At 42.8% G+C, this 23,208-nt stretch overlaps 1 protein-coding gene across 1 annotated transcript in view; it reads left to right on the top strand.

Annotated features, from left to right (window-relative positions):
- The window catches only part of unc13c (unc-13 homolog C (C. elegans)), a gene marked incomplete at both ends in the record, with an annotated part of 246,798 nt that overhangs the window by 6,213 nt on the left and 217,377 nt on the right, over positions 1-23,208 (top strand). Inside the window, 3 exons of the mRNA XM_080787767.1 lie at positions 11,390-11,412; positions 13,227-13,273; positions 18,627-18,705. Of these exons, the coding sequence (XP_080643893.1) occupies positions 11,390-11,412; positions 13,227-13,273; positions 18,627-18,705 (149 nt within the window). The remainder of the gene's footprint in view (positions 1-11,389; positions 11,413-13,226; positions 13,274-18,626; positions 18,706-23,208) is intronic.

The raw sequence follows: 23,208 nt of genomic DNA, 5'->3' as shown, positions 1-23,208 counted from the left end.
CTCCATCATATGACTAGGGCCAGCTGTCACAATCATGACAATTTACTTGATTAATTAAATTGTCCAACTAATACGTGTGCTTAACGATTTAAATGTGTTTTTTGGAAGATATAAATACATATTACATTTCTGTTTTGCTTTTAGGCTTTGCAAACAAACATTTCACTCATCATTTCACACAAGCACACAACTGCTTGTAGATTGGCTTTTTTGGGGGGGGAGGACATTTTTGAAAATGTATATGAAAAGTGTTCAACGTGGAAACAATACAACGAAATATGCACAATAATTGTGATTATTGTCTCCACCAGGCCGAAGGCTTGGGGAGAGAGTATGTTTTGCACTCCGTCCTTTCAAATAATTGTGATTGGGCGATTATGTAATAATTGTGGCAGGCCTGCATGATAGTGTCCCACTCCAAAAATAGCTGATCTACAATCTCACAAATGCTTTAGTGTGATAGTACGCAACACTTATGACAAAGTATAATAAAGCAATAAACCTGAAGAGATGTGGTTTACTGTTAGGCACTTAACTTGATGTGTATGAATATTTGCCCAAGATCTGACTGAATCCACAATTAGATAGATGAACATTATTGGCTTGCCCTTTAGTCTCAGTCAAAGTGGGCAATAACTTTGTCTTCAGCCTTTCTTTTTTTGGCACCAAAAACACATAATTAGTGTTATTATTTAGTGTATTTGTTTAGTCTTTGAATATGTTCAGTGCACACAACAATCTAGGTGACCATAATCATTCTGTGACAGAGCTATGCAAATATCTCCATTTCTTTCTTTCTTTTTTCTTTATTATGAAAGCAGATAATGGTTCAGTTGGACCTCTTCTATTGATCTGCTTTCATAATAAAAAAAAATAAAAAAAATGTATTATCTAACTGGGTTATGTGCTGGGTTCTACACTGATCACACAGAACAATATTGCTGGACAGACTGGAAACTGGTCCTCATTTGGTTCAAATCGTATCTTTATCGCAGGGATTATTTTGTTGACATTGGCAACAACACATCCCAGCAAAATACCACAACATATGATGCTGTGGTATTTTGCAAAATACCACAATATTGTTCTGTGTGATCAGTGTAGAACCAGCACATAACCCAGTTAGATAATTTACTAAGGGCATACTTTGTGCTGTAATGTGGGGGAAATCCAGATTGGAACATTAAAGTAGCCTAATCATTTCAGTTTAAAAAGTTAGTCAAGTTTTGGAAGGCAACTCTTTCAACGATTCTACTCATGAAGACAGTCTGTTTCTTGCGAAAATGTAACTAATTCGGCAGCAGTAACGTTTTCTCGCAGTCAGTTGATTCTTCGTATCTACATGAGTGAAACAGCCTGGATGATTTGTTTATTTTTCAAAACACAGTTCTTATATGAGGCGAACAGCTGACTGTGTATCAGAAATGGCCAATCAGAGGCCATCTGGGTACGGTTTGTCCGCCAGGTAGACTATCAGCTTGGTAAATCCAGTGGGGGTGATAATTGAGGATGGCATTGGTCACATACTGTTTAAAGTTTAGCTTACAGTTTTTAATTTAACACTCAAAACTCTGTAGGCTATAATTAGGAAAGAGAACTAGTAACCTCTGTAATGCCTCTGAAATGAATGATGCCTCAGCAAAACACAAAAGAGCTGGACATTGTGAAAAACACACAAGATACCGGAGGGGGCTTTCATTGATCTACGACCAGTAGTGAGATCACATGACCATACTGTATAAATCATACATGGCATTTGGCTTCTGTTGTTCAGTGGCATGAAAGGACACACACCTAATGAGGTCCTGGGTAAGGAGAACACGTAGCTGGGCACATAATGGATTGCATTTATATTGCATTTTACAGTGAAGGACTGCCATTTTTTGTCACAGGTATACAATGACAAATGTCATCGTGGAATCTCGACACAGCTGTGAGAATACATTATTCACCTGATTGGAATATATGGCATAGGCCTAGGGAAGGCGTTGGGTCGACTCAGGGCTTGGCTCAGGACGTTTTTTGGGCATCAGAAGTGAAAGCACTGCTTTAGAATTCAAGCCTGACCCATTATGTGACAAAATGTTCTCACAGGTCAGCTGTGATCCGTTTCTCAGATACATACGTCAACGCTAAGTGCTATTTTGGTACATTTATAGCTGTCTGCCCGGATAAGATTTGGGTGCGAGGGCAATGCTCCCTGCCCCTCTCTTCTAGGTTGATGACAGCGCGGCATGTCTAATTTATAGGACACTCAAGTCAGAGTGGAGATCTCTCTCTCTCTCTCACACACACACACACACACACACACACACACACACACACACTCTCTCTCTCTCTCTCGCTCTACTAGTAGCCTATTCACTCACTGTGCTTGTGTGTGGCCACACACTGGCCATTTCTGGGGACCGAGGCACGGTCCACCAGGTTATTCGGGGAGTCTCGGCAGTGCTTGTGACTCCCTGTCAGGGCCTGTCTTCACTCGGCACAGAGCAAGCACAAGTCTGTATTCAGATGCTAATTCAACACTCCCAAAGGCATACTGTAAACCAGGTCAGCCTTACTTAGAATATTTATAGAGGTCTGCCTGCTTGTGAAGTTGCTATGCTTTTGCTCCTGGGGGAATCCAATAGAGGCAGACCCTTTTTTTATTATTATTATTATTATTATGCTTACTGTGCCATATCTGGGAGTATATTATGGCAATGAAAGATACAGATCTGTTGTGGCCGTCGTTCTAGTTGAGAGGTTTTCCTGTGATCGCGACTGACTGACTGCTTCTGGCATTGGATAAAGTCTCCGCGGCACAGTTCACGGCACGCTCAAAGCTGATGGAAGAGACATGGCATCCAATGTATCCATATAAGAACAAACAAAACGCGGAGTATACCCCTGGCTATCCTGTCTGGTTTTCTGGGACAATTCATTTTCTGCTGTGAATATTGTCCCCTGGATGGTGTCGGCTTCAGTTCTCTCTCTCTCTCTCAGTGAGCCGTACCCCTCCAGTGACATCCACTCAAAAAAAAAAAAAAAAAAGAAATACATAAACAGCCAGTTTCACATAATTATGCCTTTCGTGGGCCTTGCCAAGGCTGTTACATAATGCAATGAGCTTAAGTGCTTTCCATCGGAGAATCTCGACTATGATTGTGAGACCCGTTAAAGGGAGAGGACATCTTGAGACCCGGTGTTCAAATGATAGTTTTTGTGTGATCTTGAACACCTAGACTTGTGCTATCTGCACAATGACAATGCAGGACTCACTTCAAGGAATGTGAGCTGATGAAATAAACAAGGGATATATAGCTCTCTCTAACCTTAACCATCATTTTTAAGTGATACATTATTATTGTCTCTGCCTTTCATGAGCAAACAGAAGGACATATGGTTCATAAATTGTAATCATGTGGCAGGAAATAAAACCATCAAATAAACGTCTTCAATGTCTGCTGTCCTGATGTTGCCTCCTGCTGTTTAGAAAGATGCAGGATGGTAGAATCTAGAGGCTTGACAGTTGTTTGCTTTACTTGAGTATTGCTTTTTAGTTTTTTTGAGACATTATACTTCTACTTATATTGTACATTTTTTTTTTACCTCACTACAATTATTTGACAGCTTAAAGTTACTAGTTATTTTGCACATTTGGATGATTCATTGAGGGGCGCTAGCCCCTCCTATATACAGCTTTAATGTTTGTCTTTCAACGATGCTTGTTTAAGAAAACGCCATAGACAATAAAGAGAAAATTATAGTTTGTTTTGAGGACTAAAACAGACATTAGCACCGGCTGCTTAAACAAACATTATGTTGTAATTGATGTTGTAAGATGATAAGAGCGCCCCTCACTTCACACGGGTGTGATTTTTTTAAATACAAAACATGTATTTACTACTTGAACCTATATTTTATCTTGTATAACTGTAGGGCGCAGTTTACTATGATAACCTGCAAAACCTGTCAGTCACACATGTCCGTCAGTCACGACTTGTGACACGCTCCATATATGGCCAATACATTCCACTCGCTGCCTCTGACCTCATCTGACCTCCATATATAATAATAATAATAATAATAAAACTTTATTTGTATAGCACCTTTCATGACATGAAATGCAGCTCAAAGTGCTTTACAGAAAAATGGAGCTTGTTCCATGCCGACGGCCCGTAGAAGCAAAAAGCTGCTTCCCCGTATTTTTTAGTTGCCATTTTTTTTGGCAAAGCGAGCAGGCCAGCAGTGGAAGACCTTAGGGGGCGGTTTGGGACATATTTAGGCAGGCAGTCATGTAGGTAGGAAGGTGCGAGACCATTGAGAGCTTTATAGACAAGTAAAATGATTTTAAAATCAATCCTAAAAACAACCGGAAGCCAGTGCAGTGATGCCAAAACTGGAGTAATATGTTCTCTCATCTTAGTTCTAGTTAAAACTCTGGCTGCTGCATTTTGGACAAGTTGCAATCTGTCAGTTGTTTTCTTAGGAAGTCCTGAAAAAAGTGCATTGCAGTAGTCAAGCCGAGAAAAAACAAAGGCGTGGATTAGCGTTTTTGCATCGTCCAAGGACAAATAGGCTCTGATTCGTGCAATATTTCTAAGGTGAAAAAAGGCAATCTTGGTAACATGATTAATGTGTGAATTAAAATTCAATTCAGAATCAATAATAACCCCCAGGTTCTTTACTTTACTGTTACTTTCTACAGTCAGGTTACCAAGTCTGCTTATTATTGATTCTTTCTGCTCACTAGAACCGATTATGATTATATGGAGCTGACCTGTTTTGTTCTACATGCCATAATTATGTTGATCTGTCCTCATCAAACCCTGTACACTCAAGACACGCTCCATATACGGCCAGCAGTCTGCCATCACCCAGGCGGACCTCGCCTAAATTGTCTAATGGGAGCACCGGTGGGCGGGCAGGCAAACTGTGGCCACGTCACTCTGACTCAGACATAAACATAAACACACAACCGCTACTTTTATTTAATAAAATCTCGTAATCTCCTGGATGGCACAGCGGGGTGTAGCAGCTATTCACAAGATTATCTCATTCTGGCGCAGATTCAGTATGAACACTTGTGAGCAGCTCTTCCACCTCTGTTCACAAGTCAGTGTCTAAACCCTTGGCAGATATCTCATATGATCTGACGGTCCTCCTGATATGATTGTAAATGATATGACAGGCCAGAACCTCGGGGTGACTGAGAGGCCTGTGTGTGTAGCAATCTTGACAAAGCTGTCTGCGTTCACAAAAAAACATGAATACAGCTTCTCTGTCAACCTTTTGTGTTGGCTGCCACGTCAACCTTATCAGGTTTGATCAAAACCACTATACAGGAGGAATAGACAGCTTTGAGTTTCCCATCAGCATCATCATCATCTGGGTTATTGTATAGCCATGAAATCAAAATAGACAATAGCCTTCTAACTATACAGTATATAATTTAATAGCCAACTGGGTAACACTTATAATGCACTTTTAAGTGCTTTTTTAATGCTTTCACGATTTCCAAATGGGCTCTGATCCACAGTAGTTGGGAAATCACTGCTGTATATTGATGTCACAAAACCAAACCACTGCACCATAGTCTCAACAACCCATTTTGGGCGGAAACCCCTTTTGGTGTTTTAAAGCATTATGTTATACTTTAGCTATTGGAAAAATATCAGATCTACAAGTGAGTGGCGCGCTACGAGCTTGTAGTTCTGCTATTTTTTTTTTAAATCGTAAAAATGCGGCACAAATATTTGAATATATATTCTTTCAGCGTTTTTTTTTTTGTTTTTCTACGTCAGGCCTAAATCGGTTAAAAACACATTTAGGGAGTTTTTCCAATATAGCCATATAGGATGTATGGTCACATATATCCCCCTATAAAATAATTTGCTCAATGCTGACAGCCGGTCAGCAAGTGGATTCATGAATGGATAGACAATATTTTAGGGCAATATATATATATATATAATTTTAATGCTTATAATCAAATCTGGTTGATGCGGGATACAGTATAGGCCAGTCAATCTAAGCTAAAAAGGGGCATGGCCCAAAATAAATTGCAATAGTAATAATCCAAGGTTTTATGTGATCCTTAGGGTCATCCAAATAACATATTAAGAATTGTGAATTATATACATTTTTACCTATCTGACAGCAGACGCCATGACACATGTTCCCACGCGGGACAGCCGTCTGCCGATGTGCTGTGCTTGCCCTCTATAGTCTTGTTTTTTTGTGGTAATTTGGTGTATAATGTAATGTAATGTTCAGTTGCCAGTGGACCTGAACGTAATGTGAAGACTTTGTGAGGTAGTCAATGTGGAACTCGGATGAAGGCACAGCAGAATTAGAACGACTCTGAGGAAGGTGATAGTTATGTTTTGCCGTTTATTTGTTTGTTTTTGAGTATAGGAGGCAAGGTCCGTCTGTCAGCTATAATCTCGCAGAAGCTGGACTGACGTCATAGACTGGACACATGAAGTCTAAGATGCTTTGGAAGCCGTGCTTTTAGTAGATTCAGCTTATCTCATTTGGGGGCGCTAGCCCCTCCTATGACCAGACACAAACATTGAAGACAAAAGTGTGTAAAAAAAACATTGAAGACAAATGTGAGGACGCAAATTGTGATTGGCCAGGATGAGATAATGTATGATGATGTAGAAGAGTTCCCCTCACTTCACACGGGTGTTATTTTAATACCAACATCGTTCTTGTGAAGCATTTTTGGACTTGTAGGTGAAGTGCGGTATGGATAAAAATCACATTAGACACAAGTTTACAGCCTGTGTGGTGCTGGTTCGCCACTGAACATGTGATTTGTGTGGTGTTTTGGTTCACATACTATACACTAGCCCCCTTTTTCAAACCAGTCCCTTGACCTGAAGTGCTCTCGGGAGGTTCCCTCGTCAGGAAGTGCCCCTCCAGCTGAATCAAGTTCCCTTGATTAGGGTGCTGGGTATAAAAAAACTGTTTGGAAATGCACTTGCCCTCCTTGTGCAGAAACAGGAAACAGACACCATGCGTTGCCATGGTTACCATCACGCCATTGTGTTACCTGTTATTTTGTTTGTACAGTTATATTGCATTGCATCGTGTATTATGTTTGTGGATTTCATTAATATGGACATTTAAAATGAATTACATTGTGACTGTCAAAATTTCATATACATCCATGGTGTTTATACATCATTGTGTTAAAAGGTGTTTTGTTTGTGTGGTTTCATTTATAGTTTTTCATGGTGGGGTAAATAAAGAGCCCTCGTGAACATCAGTTGGAGCTTTGTCTATTCTGCATCAGATGAAGATTGTTTAGGAGCAGTTCATTTATCAATTATTTGTGGTGGTACTTACATTTGTAGGTCGCGGTTTCCATGCGGACAGAGAGCAGGGCTGCACAAGGCAATGGAGTCTAGATCGGCACAGACTCGCTCTTGAGGGCTTTATAAGCCACTTCCACTCAAGGCCGCTTGGTTTCTGACGGCACTTAATATGGCGCAGCCACGCGTGAACGTGCATATCGAGGGCAAGTGTGTAGGTGAGGAGGTGGTTTCAAAAAGGGCCTGTTTTCAGTTCCTTGTCAGTTCGTCGTTGCATATGATGTGGTCAGTACCTTGTGTGTGTTCTTAGTCCTAGAAAGTCGTAGTTATTTCAACGTTTATTGTTCCTTGTGATATCTTTGAGATTAAAACCTCTTGAAAATTCACATCTCTGCCGGGCCTGGTCGTTCTGCATTTGAGTCCTATACCTCCGTGTCCACACCGTGACAGATATTGGTTCTGTATGGCGATAGGATACGATTCAATGATTTGAAATCGATACAGTGACTATTTAGCAAATATATTAACTATATGCAAAACTTGTGTATAGTGTAGGTTTTTGAAGGCTTTATTAGTATGGATATAAATAAGTAAACACAGTGATTATCTGGCAAATAGATGGCCATTGTATATTTGAACACAATTTCTGGACAAACCCACGCCTTGAGATGAACACAGAGAATACACACATGTTTCGATGGACCAACTGTATACTATAAAAACGAACAACTATATTGTTCCTCCTATAAATGTGAGGTTGTTTTCTGGCTGTGTCATTCCCTGAAAAAGACCTTACAGGTCGAAACGTTGGTTTCTTTTTAACACATCGTGGCTACGAGTGTGCGGCCATTTCACTCAGGAATAAAAACACAGACAATAATAAAGAGATTACATTGGAGTTGATTCGATTATCCGTGTCCCATTACAGTGTAACCTAGCTCGGTTTGTGCAGGGATGCAGAGTGTTATGTTTCTATTCCTGGTATACATGCCCAGAGGGTGTTCCTCTTTTGTGTTGAAATCGAACTAAGTAAGCCGTCTGACATCAGCTTGCCTCAGCCACAATTGTTTAGTCACAGTCAGAAGAATAGGCACAAGGGAAGGAGGGTAGGGTAGATGTGGATGACGACAAACCTCCCCGCGTGTGTGGGGTAGCCGGTAGGGGAAAGGCTCTGAGAGTCTGTGGGTTTATATCGGCACTGTGTGCTGTTGTTTTATTCAGCAGTAGCAAGGTTCCGTGCACAGCCATGCCATTTTATTAATAGCACTATACTCATACAACTCAATTCATTTCTTCTGAGGGAGGATAGCATTTTTACCAAGTTGATATTCAAAGTACATGGCAAATCCTTTCACAGCTGATGCCCGGGCCAGGCCTAAACGTTTTCCTTGGGCATGCTGAATATTTCAGTTCAGGAGCACGACTTTGCAAAACTGGAGACTCCACAGGGGATCTTATGGCCTGCTATCTCCACTCTCCCAAAAAGCTTTTGGGGCGTTTTTTTAAACCAGTGAATTGTTGTGATTTTTATACCAAAAATGGTATGGTGTCACGAGACAACATGGCCAAAGCATGTCCGGGGGTCCACAGCCAAAAACGTTATGAGAACCCCTGCTTTAGACAGCCTGTTTTTGTTTTCTTTTGTTTTTCTTCTCTGCTGCACTCACTATATATATATATATATATATATACACACATACACATACATACATACATTCATACATACACACACACACGGTAGATCAATATTTTAAACCAGCAACCGACTTAACCTTGCTCATGTATAGGCTATCGATTTATCGAGAGCCAGTTTTTAATTACAATTTTTGTCTCACATAGATTGTCTATTTTAGCTATATGTTTTTATATATCGTTTGAGACACATGCACGTTTGAAATAACAGTGATATTGATTTCATATCGCCCATGCACTTCATATTGATTATTTTGTAATGGTTTTGATATTGCAACGGCAAACTCTCTCTGAGTTAAATGGAGTGGACTGTGGATTTTTACTGTCTGTGAGCTGGATGTGGCTGTATAGTGGTAAACCTGGCTACACTATCAGCCTGTCTGTGAGCTGGATGGGGCGGTGTAGTGGTAAACCTGGCTCCACTATCAGCCTGTCTGTGGGCTGTGTGTGGCGGTGTATAGTGGTATACAGTACCTGGCTACACTATCAGCCATGTGCAGGATTTTCCGCTTCAGTGAGCCCGGGGTCAATGTGCTATGGGTGACCATGCGTGTCACCACAGGCAAACCGTGGGGGGATTTACTACCACGGCCGCTATCTCAACACACACACACACACACCACGCCTGAGTTTCTTCTACCAATCGATTGCATTTTTTTTTATTCCGCAGATTTAATGCCCCACTCTGAGACGACCTTTATATCAGCTGCACCTATATACTGTATACGAGTAGGCCTATCTCTCCCCTATGTCTCGCCCTGTGCGCTTTGTGCGGTATCCAGCCGCGGGTGGCTACAGTCTACCGCTAGGTTGTACAGCCACTTACAGGCTGTGCTGTAAGTGGCTTAGAGGGATATCTGGGATATCTGTGGGTGCTCTTTTTGCACCCACATATCTCTCTGCATCTTCTTTCTTCTGTTCTCCTTTTTCTTTAAGTGTGTCTGTGAAGTGTGAACAGTTGGTTTGTGCAAACGTCTGCACATTTTTTATTTTTTTTCTGCAATACAAAGACAACCTTTCACAGAAGTTTGAGAACTGCCAGCCCGTTTAGTTTGGTTCCCCTCGGTCATTTTCATTTTACAATGCAGCGTCAAACAATTAGTGTTTAATATCCCAAGAGAGGCAGTGCAGTCTGTCAGTGTATAGCACTCAAAGAAGGAAGGAAGGAAGGAAGGAAGGAAGGAAGGGAGGGAGGAAGGAAGGAAGGAAGGAAGGGAGGGAGGGAGGGAGGGAGGAAGGGAGGGAGGGAGGGAGGGAGGAAGGAAGAAAGGAAAGAAAGAAACTCCATCGGAATTGTCGCTGCAGATTTTGTGCTGGACTCCCCAACATGCCTCAGTGTTTGTGTTGCAATCACTGTACTTTACTGTCTGTATACCTACTGTCTGACAGCAGACACCATGACACATTTTCCCACGCAGGACAGCTGTCTGCCTATATAAATATATATATATTATATTTTATATATATATATATATATATATTTATTTCTTTTTTGTGAACAGCCATTTTCAGTGTGCTGCCCGTTCGGTCTCCGTCGGCCAGCATTTATCATCCACCGATCAATAGCCGGGTAATTACACCTGTGTGATGTGGCTTATTTAACACGCCTGTCCAGGTCGCCTCTTCAAAGGCAAAGCCGCTATACTGTTGCGCTGCAGAGTCGTAAGCTTACCTAATGCTCCATGTCTTCACGCTGATGTGACCGTCCACTGCGTCCACAGACTGTGCTGTTAGTGATCAATGGCGGTGCTTAGTATTCCCACTCTATTGATTTAGACCTATACTTCATGTATGCGGCACAGATCTTCCTTTAGTCCAGTCATTGACTGAGGAATCTATTCGTGGCCCTCGTGCCTCGGGGACACGTGTCCAGGGCCAAATTATCCATTGGGTCGGTGGGGGCCGCAGCCCCCAGGGGCCCTTAGGGGGAAACTGGACTTCGCTGTACTGGGTTCGATCAGGCCCTGAAAAGGGGGACCTTCCTGGGGACCTTCATTGTGTTCATTTTAGGTAAAAAAAAAGATGATAAAAAAGGAAAACCCCCAGAAATGTGTGCACCCAAGAGCTATGGTGGGGGCCCTCAAAAATACTGGCCCCGGGGGGCCCTCGCTGGGGGATTAATCCGTCCCTGCACGTGCATATTGGCTGTGTTTTTTTTCTTTTTTGCATAATTGTGTTATTAAAACTAAATTGTGTCACTGCACTGTACTGTACTTTGCCAGAGATTAGAGTCAAGTGTTTGCCTTACACCATGAAATCCCCAGTGCTATTGTAACACATTTACATGAGGTCCATTTGAGGCCCTTCCTTTCCTAACGCTCTCTCTCTCTCTATGTCTCTATCTCTCTCTCTCTCTCTCTTCCTCCATCCTCTCCTTCTTGTCTTTTCAGACAGCAGTGCTTTGGACTCTCAGGTTTCCAATAATTGTTTTTACATGAATCCCCCATGCTCATGTGATTACTGATTTGCCTATAACTGTGTGTGTGTGTGTGTGTGTGTGTGTGTGTGTGTGTGTGTGTGTGTGTGTGTGTGTGTGTGTGTGTGTGTGTGTGTGTGTGTGTGTGTGTGTGTGTGTGTGTGTGTTTGTGTGTGTGTGTGTGCGTGTGCGCGCACTTGTGCATCAGAGCATCTGGATACACGCTGCACTGCACAACGTGCATGTGTGCCCGTGTTTCGATGTGCATGTGTGTATACAGTAAATGTGCGTGTGTAGCTGTAAGTGGTGTACATTGTTTGTGCTTGTAAATGTGCGTGCATGTCCATTTGTGTAAGTGGCCGTGATACAATAGCCATATTGTGTATACTGTACATCGTGCATGTGTACATGTGCGTGTCTGACATGTCTGTGCATGTGCATTTGGCCACGGACCCCCATCTAAACCCAGGAGAGACATTTAGGCAAAATGTTACATACTGTAATATATATATCTCTGAACAGCCCACTTTGAGAACCACTGCATTAAGGAATGCTGCACATGGCTGTCAGCGAATCCTGCTGTCACTTTGAAAGAATGTGGGTTTTTTTAAACACTTAAGCCCCTATTGATGTTATCGCCGGTCATCCGACGGTGTCGGAAATAGCCTATTAGCTACAAGCTTACCGTGCGACGCGGCGCGGCACGTTGGGACTTGCATAATATACCAGCTATTTCTAATACATTTCAATGAAATTCAGGAAATTAAATAAAGAAATAAACAAATGGGGGTCACCGGGTTGAAAGTGGTTCCAGGTGCACATGTTAACACGCCTACTACCTTCTTCCCAGAGGAAGAGGGAGTGTTCACAGGCCCAGTGTGATCCCCGGCACCGTGGAATTATACATCCACATGGTGGAACGTGCTCTCTTCTTGCCTGTTGTGTTGCAGCCTTCTCGTTTCGTGCAGTTCTTTTCACCCATGTATGGTTTATCTCACGTGTAAGCTAAAGAGACCTCGTAGCCTTACTATAGTGCAGGGGCCAACAGTGATATTTTCATTAATTGGTACCACCTAAGGTGACGTAAAATGTAAAAAGAATTGTATTCCTTACATGTCTCTAGTTTATATTTTGGTATGATAACTCTTCCAAATCAGTAGCTTAATGCCAGTCATTGCCAGTTATATGTGACCACACCGTAGACAACCTATGAAGGCAAATTTGTCCAAAATGTATAAATTAGAATAATGAATTGTCAAACTAGGTTTCATGGTTCTGAATCCATTCCAAGTATTAGTCTTGCACGGAAAACACTATGACCATAGCCGTCAACACACAATGTGATGAGGTCATCACATTTGGGCACATTTGGGCAAGTGGCTATGGCCGAATTTAGGCCAAGGAGTGTTTTTGCGTGCAAAACTAATGCCTGGAATGGATTCAGAATCATGAAAACCCCCTAGTTTGACAAAAAATGTGGCCTAATATAGGATGTCTATGGTGTGGTCACATATAACTGGCGATAACTGGCATTAAGCTATACTGAACTGGAAGAGTTATCATACCAAAATATAAACCAGAGACATAATTATTTACGCCTTAGGTGGTAATAAGATCTCTCTCGGCCCCTGGACTATACTGTATCTTTCTTAAGTTACCCCCCCCCCCCATCCCAACCGTAGCATACATTTCTGTTCGTCCTTTTGCCCTTTAGTGTCTCTGTACTTGCACTGGCACGCTGTGTTGTTGTATGTATATGTATAGTTGCCTACAGTATGTGTCACGGTGCGACCTCTCTTTTCTCTTTGCAGACTCGTAATGTCCTGGATCCCAAAATACTTGGCATACAGACAGGAGGGTGAGTGGTACTACACCCCCCCCCCACACACACACACACACACACACACACACACACACACACACACACACACACACACACACACACACACACACACACACCACACCACACCCCACCCAATCCCATCAGGGGCACACACACACACCAATGTGCAACAAGTATATATAGTTTGCGTCTGAGCATAGACATGGTAACGCCCCGCCTGCCTCTGATTGGCCTACCGACACTGCCCGTCTTGACTGTCTTGACTTAGTACGGTGTGATACAAGAGAACTGTACGTTTTATTTTTTGTAGAAGTTGCTTTGATGTAATAATTGATTGAACATGTACGCCGTAATATGATTTGATTTGGTGTGTTAAGTGTTTGTGTTGATTTTTGTGTAATTTATTTGTACGTGTAAACTTGAAACATTATTGTACTGTAAAAACCTATTTTAGTATAATAGTATCAGTTTACTATAATTTGATGAATTCACCATAATCGACACTAACACTTTATTTGCAACACACCCAAATCAAAGCATGTGTTCAATCAGTTCAATCAAAGCAAACGGCATAAACAATATTAGTTTGCCTCTTCAACAAAAAAAGAAAACGTACAAGTTATAGTTACAAGGCTGCATTCTGTCGCGCTGTGCCAAGCTGTCATTCTCTTTTAGCCACGGAGTAACTAAACCTCACATCTCAGAGGACAGTGTCGGTATAGGCAGGCTGTTACCATGTCTATGCTCGGACGCAGACTAGATACACACATGTTCAACCTGTGCTGGGGCAGAGATGCTATACAGGCACGCTGCTCCTGTAAGTATAATTGCCGGCTGTAATCAGGGAATAACGTTTCATTCATACGTTGTTATGGTGTAAACGAGGGTTATGTCATTGTTCCGTCACCTCTTGTATAAGCGGCACGTGATGGGAGATGTTTCTCTTCGGGATTAAACTTTGAATGTAGCAAGAGTAGCAGTACGAGCTTCGCTTCACCTCGCACTTGGATATTGCAGATCTGCAAAGTTTCCATTGATGCAGCGGTGTGATCAAGTATAGCGCGGTGATTTACGGAGGTAAGAGGTTTTTCCGCCTGACAGCGACGATATACTGGAACTTAAGCTATGCGATAAATCTGTAAAGTTTATAACCATGGATTATCACTTAGAAGCCTCTACAAGGATAAAAAATGTACGAAACAAAGTGAATAAAGAGGCAATCAAAATGCAAACCTAGCCTAAAATATATGTACATATTAGATAAAGGGGGGAAAGCAAAGTCATCTGTAAAACTCCCAGGAGGTATAATCCTCCTTTTTTTGCAGTTCTTCTCACCCACGCCAACGAAGCCGTACGTGGCTCTCCTCCTCCGCCGCGCCCCGCCCGCCCCCTGCCAGGCTGTGGTGTCTGCAGCATCACACCGTGTGTGTGTGGTTCCCTGTGGGTGAGGCGAAGGGCAGTCCCAGCTTGGCAAGGATATGGGAAAGGTTTCTAGATCCCAATCTTGCGCGGGTCGTTCCGCTGATGTAGCCAGGTGCTCGGTGGGACCTGCTATATTATTATTATCTGCATGCGGGGGTGTTATAGCGGCCTCTGATTGTCTGTGATGTCACGGCGAGGTCGTTAGAGGGAGCTGAGTGACATGCCAAGGTGATGCCACCCTCCTCCTCCTCCTCCTTCGGAGGGGGGTGGGGGATGCCGGAGAATCACGTTCATGGCTCTCCAGGGAGACGGAGGGGACTGAAATGAAGGGGAGGGAGGGAGGGAGGGAAATGGAGCCTTTCACACTAGAATGTCTGTGAGGTCTTTTGACACATTTTTGACCCCCCTTCCTTCCATGACTTTTCCTAAATATTCGATTCAAATGATCTCTGTTTTTTTTTTTTTTTTCCTAAATATGAATTTAGGCATTACTTATAGCATCCCTGCCTATTCGTTTTTGGTCCTTACTGCACCCACGGGAGTGGACTTCACACCTCCAGACAACCCATTGTTCAATGTAAAAGACAATGGGGGGGTGGTGGGGGGGGGGGGGCAGTAGCCAATAACATCACAGGAAGGAAAAAAATTGTATTTTTGAAATAATTTGTTACATGCTCAGCAGACAGGAGGTATGTATAGGGAAAAATGGTAAATGGTGCATTCATATAGCGCCTTTATCCAAGGCGCTTTACATAGTGCATTACATTCACACACACATTCATACACCGATTGCGGCGGAAGCCATGCAAAAGGTACACATCGGGACCAATTTGGGGTTCAGTGTCTCGCCCAAGGACACTTCGACATGCAGACAGCTGGGATTCCAGCTGTCTCTACATGTCTGGGAGCTGGGATTCCAACCGCCGACCCGTGGATCATTGGACGACCTGCTCTATACCTCCTGAGCCACAGTCGCCCCCACAGGGGAGTTCTGGGAGTCAGTGACTCCAGTCATGCGAGTGTTAATAACACCATGCCCAAAGAGTGAGGGCTGAAATTGAGGAAGGAAGGAGAGAAATGCTGCGTTCACACGGGCAGATGCAAAAGATACAAAGATGCAGGGGATTTGTATCTTTACATCTGACGTTGAAACCAACTCAACGTCGGATGCATCTTCATGTCACTGGCTTCCATTGACAATGAATGGTAGACTGTATCTTTGTATCTGCCCGTGTGAACGCAGCAAAAGACAGAAAGAAACAAAAGAATCCCACAACGTTGAATACATTTCACATGAACTCATCAAGATCACAGATGATTGTCCCTAAGGAAATTTGCCATGGACACATGGGGCTCTATTTTCGTCTATATTTCGCCTTATATCCCTTATCCCTTAACTTCTTTGCCTTGTTTTTATTTTCTTTATTTCTATTTTGAAAAAAAAAAAAACATTTTTTGAAGTATTTGAAGTATGTTTAAGTTTTTCAAAATAGTAACTCAAAAAGGGCAAATATGTTTAAGTGGGTAAGTGGGTTGCGACAGAGTTCTTTAAGCAGTTGAGCTGCACTGGGGCGACTGAAACATCCGCCTGAGGGAAGTAAAGGGGCCGGTGTGCCGGCGTGTGGTGGAGGAGGACATGGTGTGGGCTCTGGAATAATCTCCTGAGCCTCTCTGATGATACTAGTTTCATCACAGACGGCCTGGAGGGTGCAGGCGGGCTTGGTTTTTCCACGGCTCTTTGTGTCACAGCCTAGTGCTGTAATCCGGTGGATTTGGGCTGTACACCGACGTTGCCACACCTAGAGCTGAGATAACTACACTGCAGGATGCTCTCAACTACAGGGACGTCCCGCTCACATCTCTCTGACTGCTCCCGATCCGATTCCGATCATTTGATTTTGAGTAACCGCTAATACCGATCTCAACCGATCCGATATTTATAACACGTATGCCATATCACAACAGTAGAATTAAAAAAAATCAAAGAAAATATCCAGTCTAATATCATGATATGTATGTAATATTGATACTACTATGTCCCCGATCACATTTATTGCTCCCGATCCAATTATGATCATTTGAAAATGACGCGATCGGCCCCTATTTCTTCCGATCACGCGATGGGACTCTCAACTAGCATGTAGTTGCAGATCTGCAATCTCCAAGTGCGAGGTGATAAGCGACGCCTTTTGAGCTCGTACTGCTACTCTTGCTACATTCGAAGTTTAATCCCGAAGAGAAACATCTTCCATCATGTGCTGCTTTATACAAGAGGTGACGGAACAATGACACAACCCTCGTTTACACCATAACACGTATGAATGAAACATGATTCCCAATTAACAGCCGGCAATTATACTACAGGAGCAGTGTGCCTGTATAGCATCTCTGCTCCAGCACAGGTTGAAACATGTATGTATCTAGTTTGCGTCCAGTAAGAATATTTTGTTATCGTTCGGATAAGGTGTCGTTCACAATCCAAATAACAAAATTCTTCTACATTCTGGAATTGTGTAGACTTATTTTAAATGTATCGATGCAGAGGTCTAACAGTAATTTAACTCCTGAGGAGCGTAGCATTAAACCAAATGGTACCCATAAATAACTGGTCCCATTTGGTTTCATGTTACACTCTCAAGAGTGAAGCACTGAGAAAACTGTTGCGCCTTTTCTTCGTCCTTTTTTTCTTCAAACTTGACTACGGTAGCGGTGGTCTCAAAAACATAAGGGAAACTATGACAGGAAAAGACTCGCTCACCGTATAGAAAAAGAAGTAAAACTCCTTGGACTGAGACTTTAAAAAGCTTTTTAATTGCACCATGAGCACAGAGCACCATGAGCACAGCATGATAAAATAAAATAAAATATATTTTTCTAAGTCTCAGTCTAAGGAGTTTTACTTCATTTTTCTATACCGTGAGCGAGTCTTTTCCTGTCAAAGTTACACTCTCAAGAGTTAAAGATCTTTAATGGTCTTTAAACGGACCACTGGTCTATAGCGTACAGTATAGACCCTATAGGATTCTCCAGTTGTTTAGTCACTGGCTGACTGTTGGCTTACTGTCACTGTTGATGTTGGTTACTGTCGGTTGCATCATCATCAGTGCCACTCTGGTGTGCTGGTAGGGACATAGAGATGGGTTATAATAGACTACATACTGCAACAGTCTCTAATAGAGAAGGGTTATAATAGACTACTGCAACAGTCTCTAATACAGAAGGGGGGAAAAGGTATCTTACTTAACCCATTTAGGCCTGACCTCAAAATAAAAATAAAATCTTCTAAATCCTCCAGTTTTCTGAAATAAATATTTTCACGATTTTTCAAAAATAGCAGACCCACAAGCTCGTATGAGCTTGTAGATCTGCTATTTTTCAATAGCTAACATTATAACAATGCCCCCAAAATGGCTTAAGTAAAAGTATCAATATGGCAATGTAGAATATACTCCGCTGCAAGTAAAAGTCCGGACGTGAGTCATGGTACAAAAGTATTGCTATGGGAATGTACTTAAATTACCAAAAGTAGAAAGTATACCCTTTTATGCAGAATGTTTCATTTTAAGTTTTCAAATTGATAAAGAACAACTGACATGTAAACATAGCTTGTTCAGAAAACTGTCGGGACGTAGAATATATTTTTTTTTAGAATCTGATCTCAGGTCAGAATGGGTTAAGTGCAGTACTCAGGTAAATGTACCTGTACACCACTGAGAGTGAGACGATAAGACAGATCACAGATCAGTATTTGTAGGTCGCCGCCACGGCGGCCACGGCGGGAAAAGAGAGAGGAGAAAGGTGGCTCAGACAGGTTGCGGAAGAGGTGTGTGATCCATGATGTTTACCACCGGTGTAAATCAAGGCTCCCTTTCAGCGTGGTAATGTCTCCCCCAGCGCGGCATTATTATGATATTAATACACCCTAAATCTGTCTGCTCCCCTACAGGGCTGGCAGCATTCTTTATGGTATTGACAGCATGCCAGATTTACGCCGCCTGAGGACAGTGCCTATTGTCCGAGACCTGGTGAGTTATCTACTGCAACAAGGTTATGTGTGATTTATGTCCAATCTATATCCGAGGCATGGCCCCGGCCGGCCCTGCCACTGGCCACCGTACGTCCATGGAACGCTGCTGTGTGCGTAGTACGAGGTATAGCCCCCCCCCCCCAGCCTGGCCAACGTTCCTTTTTGGGTTCAAGGAATGGATGATATCGTGACGTCATGTTGTAGTCATTGTTTTCTGTAGTCATCAGGCTCGGAACCGTCAATCTGGAACTTCCTGAAGCAATTTTTTCCCCAATAAAAGCCGGAGGCTATACGAGAGAACTATAGTCACACTTTTATTGGGAAGGTTTTTTTTTATTCTTCCGGTTTGAAGGGAAAGGAAAGTTCCAGATTGAGAGTTTCCCGGCACTGATGACTACAAAACAATGACTACAACATGACGTAACCATATCATCCGCTCACCCGATCTGGATCATGCAGCGATTTTAGTAACACAGACCAAGCTTTCCTCCGAGGTGGAAAGCCTGGTGACGCGAGGTTATAGCCCCCCCCAATGCAATAATGGCACTAATTATTTCATCAGACGCAACTCTTTTCACGCGGCAGCAGCACTTGAGACAACAAAAGCAAGGGAAACAAAAGAGACTATTAGAGTTATTAGAGCGATAATGAGCTTCGGCCGGAGGAGAGAGAGAGGAGAGAGGATGTGTAATCTCAAATGCAAAATGTCTTCATGAAGTGTCAGAAGTATTTCCGAAACGATCGGTGGGATGAGACTGAAGAAATAACCCCCAAAAACAAAGGAAAACGAACTCCGCTCATTATGCGACTAATAGAGGTGATGGAGATTAACGGCGATAACATTGACTGGACCAAACTGGCAAGAACCGAAAGCTCGAGGCTGCTGCCGCGGATCACAAGAGCCAACGCCTATCATGCCTATAATGAAACGCTTTAGGGGGGAGCGTTTAGGTCGCGGAGTGTCACGCTGATGTTTGTTTTTAATGCAACAGGATGTGTTATTGTTATAATGTATTCCACACAGAGAACGACAGCTCTATTCGCAATGCACTGTAGTATACTGTACCAGTCGAGTCCAAGTGCATGCAGATACGCGTGTGTGTGACACACACACACGCTCGAACGCACGCACACATCCATATACGCAGTCCTCATTCCCGCGGAGTGCTGACGCAACCTAGTCTGTCCGATGCCATTATTCCTGGTGTCTGTTTATAACCATTTTATATCTGTCTGTTTGTTATTGTATTGTATGTCTTGTCGGTGTTTGTTTGTCGTTTGTCCTCATGTAGAATGAAAGTAAGACTGAAGTAGTAGCCTCTTGACAGCCTGTTTTAAAGTGAACAAATTGACTGGACTTCCTGTCCATACAGAATCTAAGGAAACTTTTTTTAGAAATGAGACTTTGACTAAATGCATTGTCAATGGCGAGTGATAAAGCACCTTGATGTAGCGTTAAATGTAGCCTGCTGATGAATGTTTAATATGACAGTGAACAACATGAGTTGATGCTGCTATTTGTCCATATCTCTCATGAAATTAATAACCAACAATGTCTTGGTAAGTATGGGTTGTCGTTGTTTTCTTTTTCAATTATGATTTGATTTTCTTTTTTCTTTGCGTGTATATTTGCTATTCTTACACATAGACCCATAACAGCTATGGGTGATATTTTTCAGTGAGTTGTCAGATTTCAGCCTCACTGACGCTTGACATTATTTAACCACTTAAACCATAGACTTCACTGATCGGGGTACACCGGGGGTCTATACTTGGTCCCTCTCCTTTTCCCCCTTCTACAGCAGTGGTTTTCAACCTTTTTCATGCGTCAAGGCCCATTCATTTATTTGGCATTTGAGCCACGGACCACCATTTGATGACATTAAGCTTCTCAAACGCAAGGCTTTGGATATTTTGTTGTCGATTTTGTCCACAATTTCATGCTGTATTGATGTTGGTACCATTAGGAGAGATAACAGGCAAATTATCAAAATATCAATTCTTCTTACATTCTCTAATTTTGTAGACTTCTTGAAAATTAAGTAATGCCGATGTTTAACAATAACGTAACTATTGAGAGTGGACAATGAAATCAAATATACCCATTTTGGTTTCATTATTATACACTCTCAAGAGTTAAATAGGGGTCCATTTGGTTACCAACTCTCCGGAAACCCCCTCAAGGACCACCGGGTGAAAAACCACTGCTCTATACAGCAAATTTCTTAGCCTGAAACAAATAGCTGATCTGCAAGCTCACAATGCATTGCGTTGTGGCAACGCTTTGGGAGCTTGTACGGCAGGTCTGATATTTTAATAGGGACGCTAAGGGTTCATGTGGTTAAATATCGTTGCTGTGCCTCTGTTCGGCGGGTGCTTAAACATGAAACTTGAACTTGAACACGAAATGTTGACAACTCAACCCAAAAATATATGGGAGGACTTCATTGACTTTGTGATTTAACTGTGTGAGGCTTTTAAATCGTGTATAAAGGCGACCACCGAGCAAAGCCTTTTACACCTGAGGGGGATGAAGTCAGTAGATTTCTTTCGATCGATCTTTAATTGGTCCTTTTTTTTTTCTCCATGCCTCTCCTTTTCCGTCCCCCACATTTTGCTGTGCGATTGCTTCAAGGCAGCAGCAGCGTTCTGACGATGAGAGGGTTCCTATCGTTTGTAAAAAAAGAGAACCCTGTGCAAACAAAAGCAAACAAAAAAACCCAAACATGTTGAAATTGATTAAAAAAGAACGATATATACTTGGTATACCATCTGGACACACAGGGACATGACTGTAATTTGCCTGCAGCAATGTCAGCCGTGCTACTTGCATGTTATACTTGAGACTTTGAACATCAACGCTCACACACAGATCATGTAGAGGTCAACACGTGCCTTCCTTCCAATACATCTTGCTCCATGGCCTCTCCTCCATGGATCTTTACCATAGCCGGGCTGCACAAAACGAAAGAGGGTCGTTGTGGTAAAGAACCGATCCTTACTATTACCGTCAGCTGTCCATTGTCTGCATTATCCTCCCCGTTACATAACCAAACCGCCACTATAGAATGGGATAAGTGTCTATCTATTTCCCTCTCTATATCTCTGTGGTCACCCACCCAGGCTCAATGGAGAAGAACATAGTAGCTACAGTAGCGCGTGTGTGTGTGTGTGTGTGTGTGTGTGTGTGTGTGTGTGTGTGTATGTGTGTGTGTGTGTGTGTGTGTGTGTGTGTGCGTGTGCGTGTGCGCGTGCGTGTACACCGTTAACGTGTGAGTATATGTCTATGTGAACGTGTGTGTCTGTGTGTGTGTGTGCGTCCGTGTTACATGTGTGTGTTGTGCGTGTGAGTCACAGTGTCCTGATTGTTGAGTCGTCAGCCGGCTTCACCCCATACATGAGTGTGCATTGTCTCGCGCTCTAGAGGCCCCCGTATGCGTCACACACGTACTGTGCAGGGCAGACGACAGTATAGAATGTACCGTGTACGACGTGCGTCAAACCAAAACATGGGACCAGATATAAAAGTGCCAAGCATGACTGCAAATGGGCTATATGCACACAGAATAATCTCTTCCTACTTCCGGGCTGCGTCCCTACTTCCTTCACAGGTGTCACCGATGATACTAATTAAGACTCTGTTCCATTATTGTGCAGTTTTTTCTCAAACTTTTTTTTTAATTTCAAGGACCCCCATAACTCTGAGAGTGTACCAAACGGAACCAAATGGACCCTTACAGATCCATTTGGTTCCATTTTCACACTCTCAGTGTTACACACCCGTACGGGGCCATTTGGAACCCACTCAAGGACACTTTGAGACCCACTGGTGTAGCGGAGTGGTTCCAGCGAGAACAGCACGCGACAACAGCAGCACCCTGACTCCGTTTGACCAGAATGGAACAGAGCCTTCATTAGTGTCAGCGGTGACACCTGTGAAGGAAGTATATAGGGAATGGGCCCCCGAGTTCTTTCCAAAATGGCGCGTGTGTGTGTGCGCATAGAGCCCATTAGCAACACTTTGATGCATGAATGGGACTCGTCGTGACTTATATAAGGACTGTATAATGTCTCGCAAGCGAGCAGCAACCTGTCTATATAGTGCTTTCTGATGCGCCAACGCAGCAGTCATGCATGGCAGTCGAGACACCTATGCACTCAGTATGGATCAATTATTTTGTCACTCTTTCTTTTTACTGCTTCACTGTTTCTCAGGACCCTTCGTCCCCCAAAGCTGATCCCTAACGCAATCTCTTGTTTCCCCCTCATCCTCTTTTCCACGGCTTTCTGGAACGCACAGGCCTTGGTAAGTTCTCTCTAAACCTCTCTCTCTCTCTCTGTGTCTTTGCCCAAACAGGGAAGCTAGGGTTTATGATTGTTTTATTATATATTATTATATTATATTTTTTTCCTATTACATTGTGATATGTCGGACAGTACCCCCCCCCCCCACCCCCCCCCCTTCCTCTCTCTCTTTCTCTCTCAATCTCTCTCTCTCTCT

The sequence above is a fragment of the Protomyctophum bolini genome, assembly GCF_963924005.1.
Source record: "Protomyctophum bolini genome assembly, chromosome: 1".
NCBI classification, from domain to species: Eukaryota; Metazoa; Chordata; class Actinopteri; order Myctophiformes; family Myctophidae; genus Protomyctophum; species Protomyctophum bolini.
The sequence above is the reverse complement of the archived record's forward strand: the minus strand, read 5'-3'. Positions and strand labels throughout refer to the sequence as shown.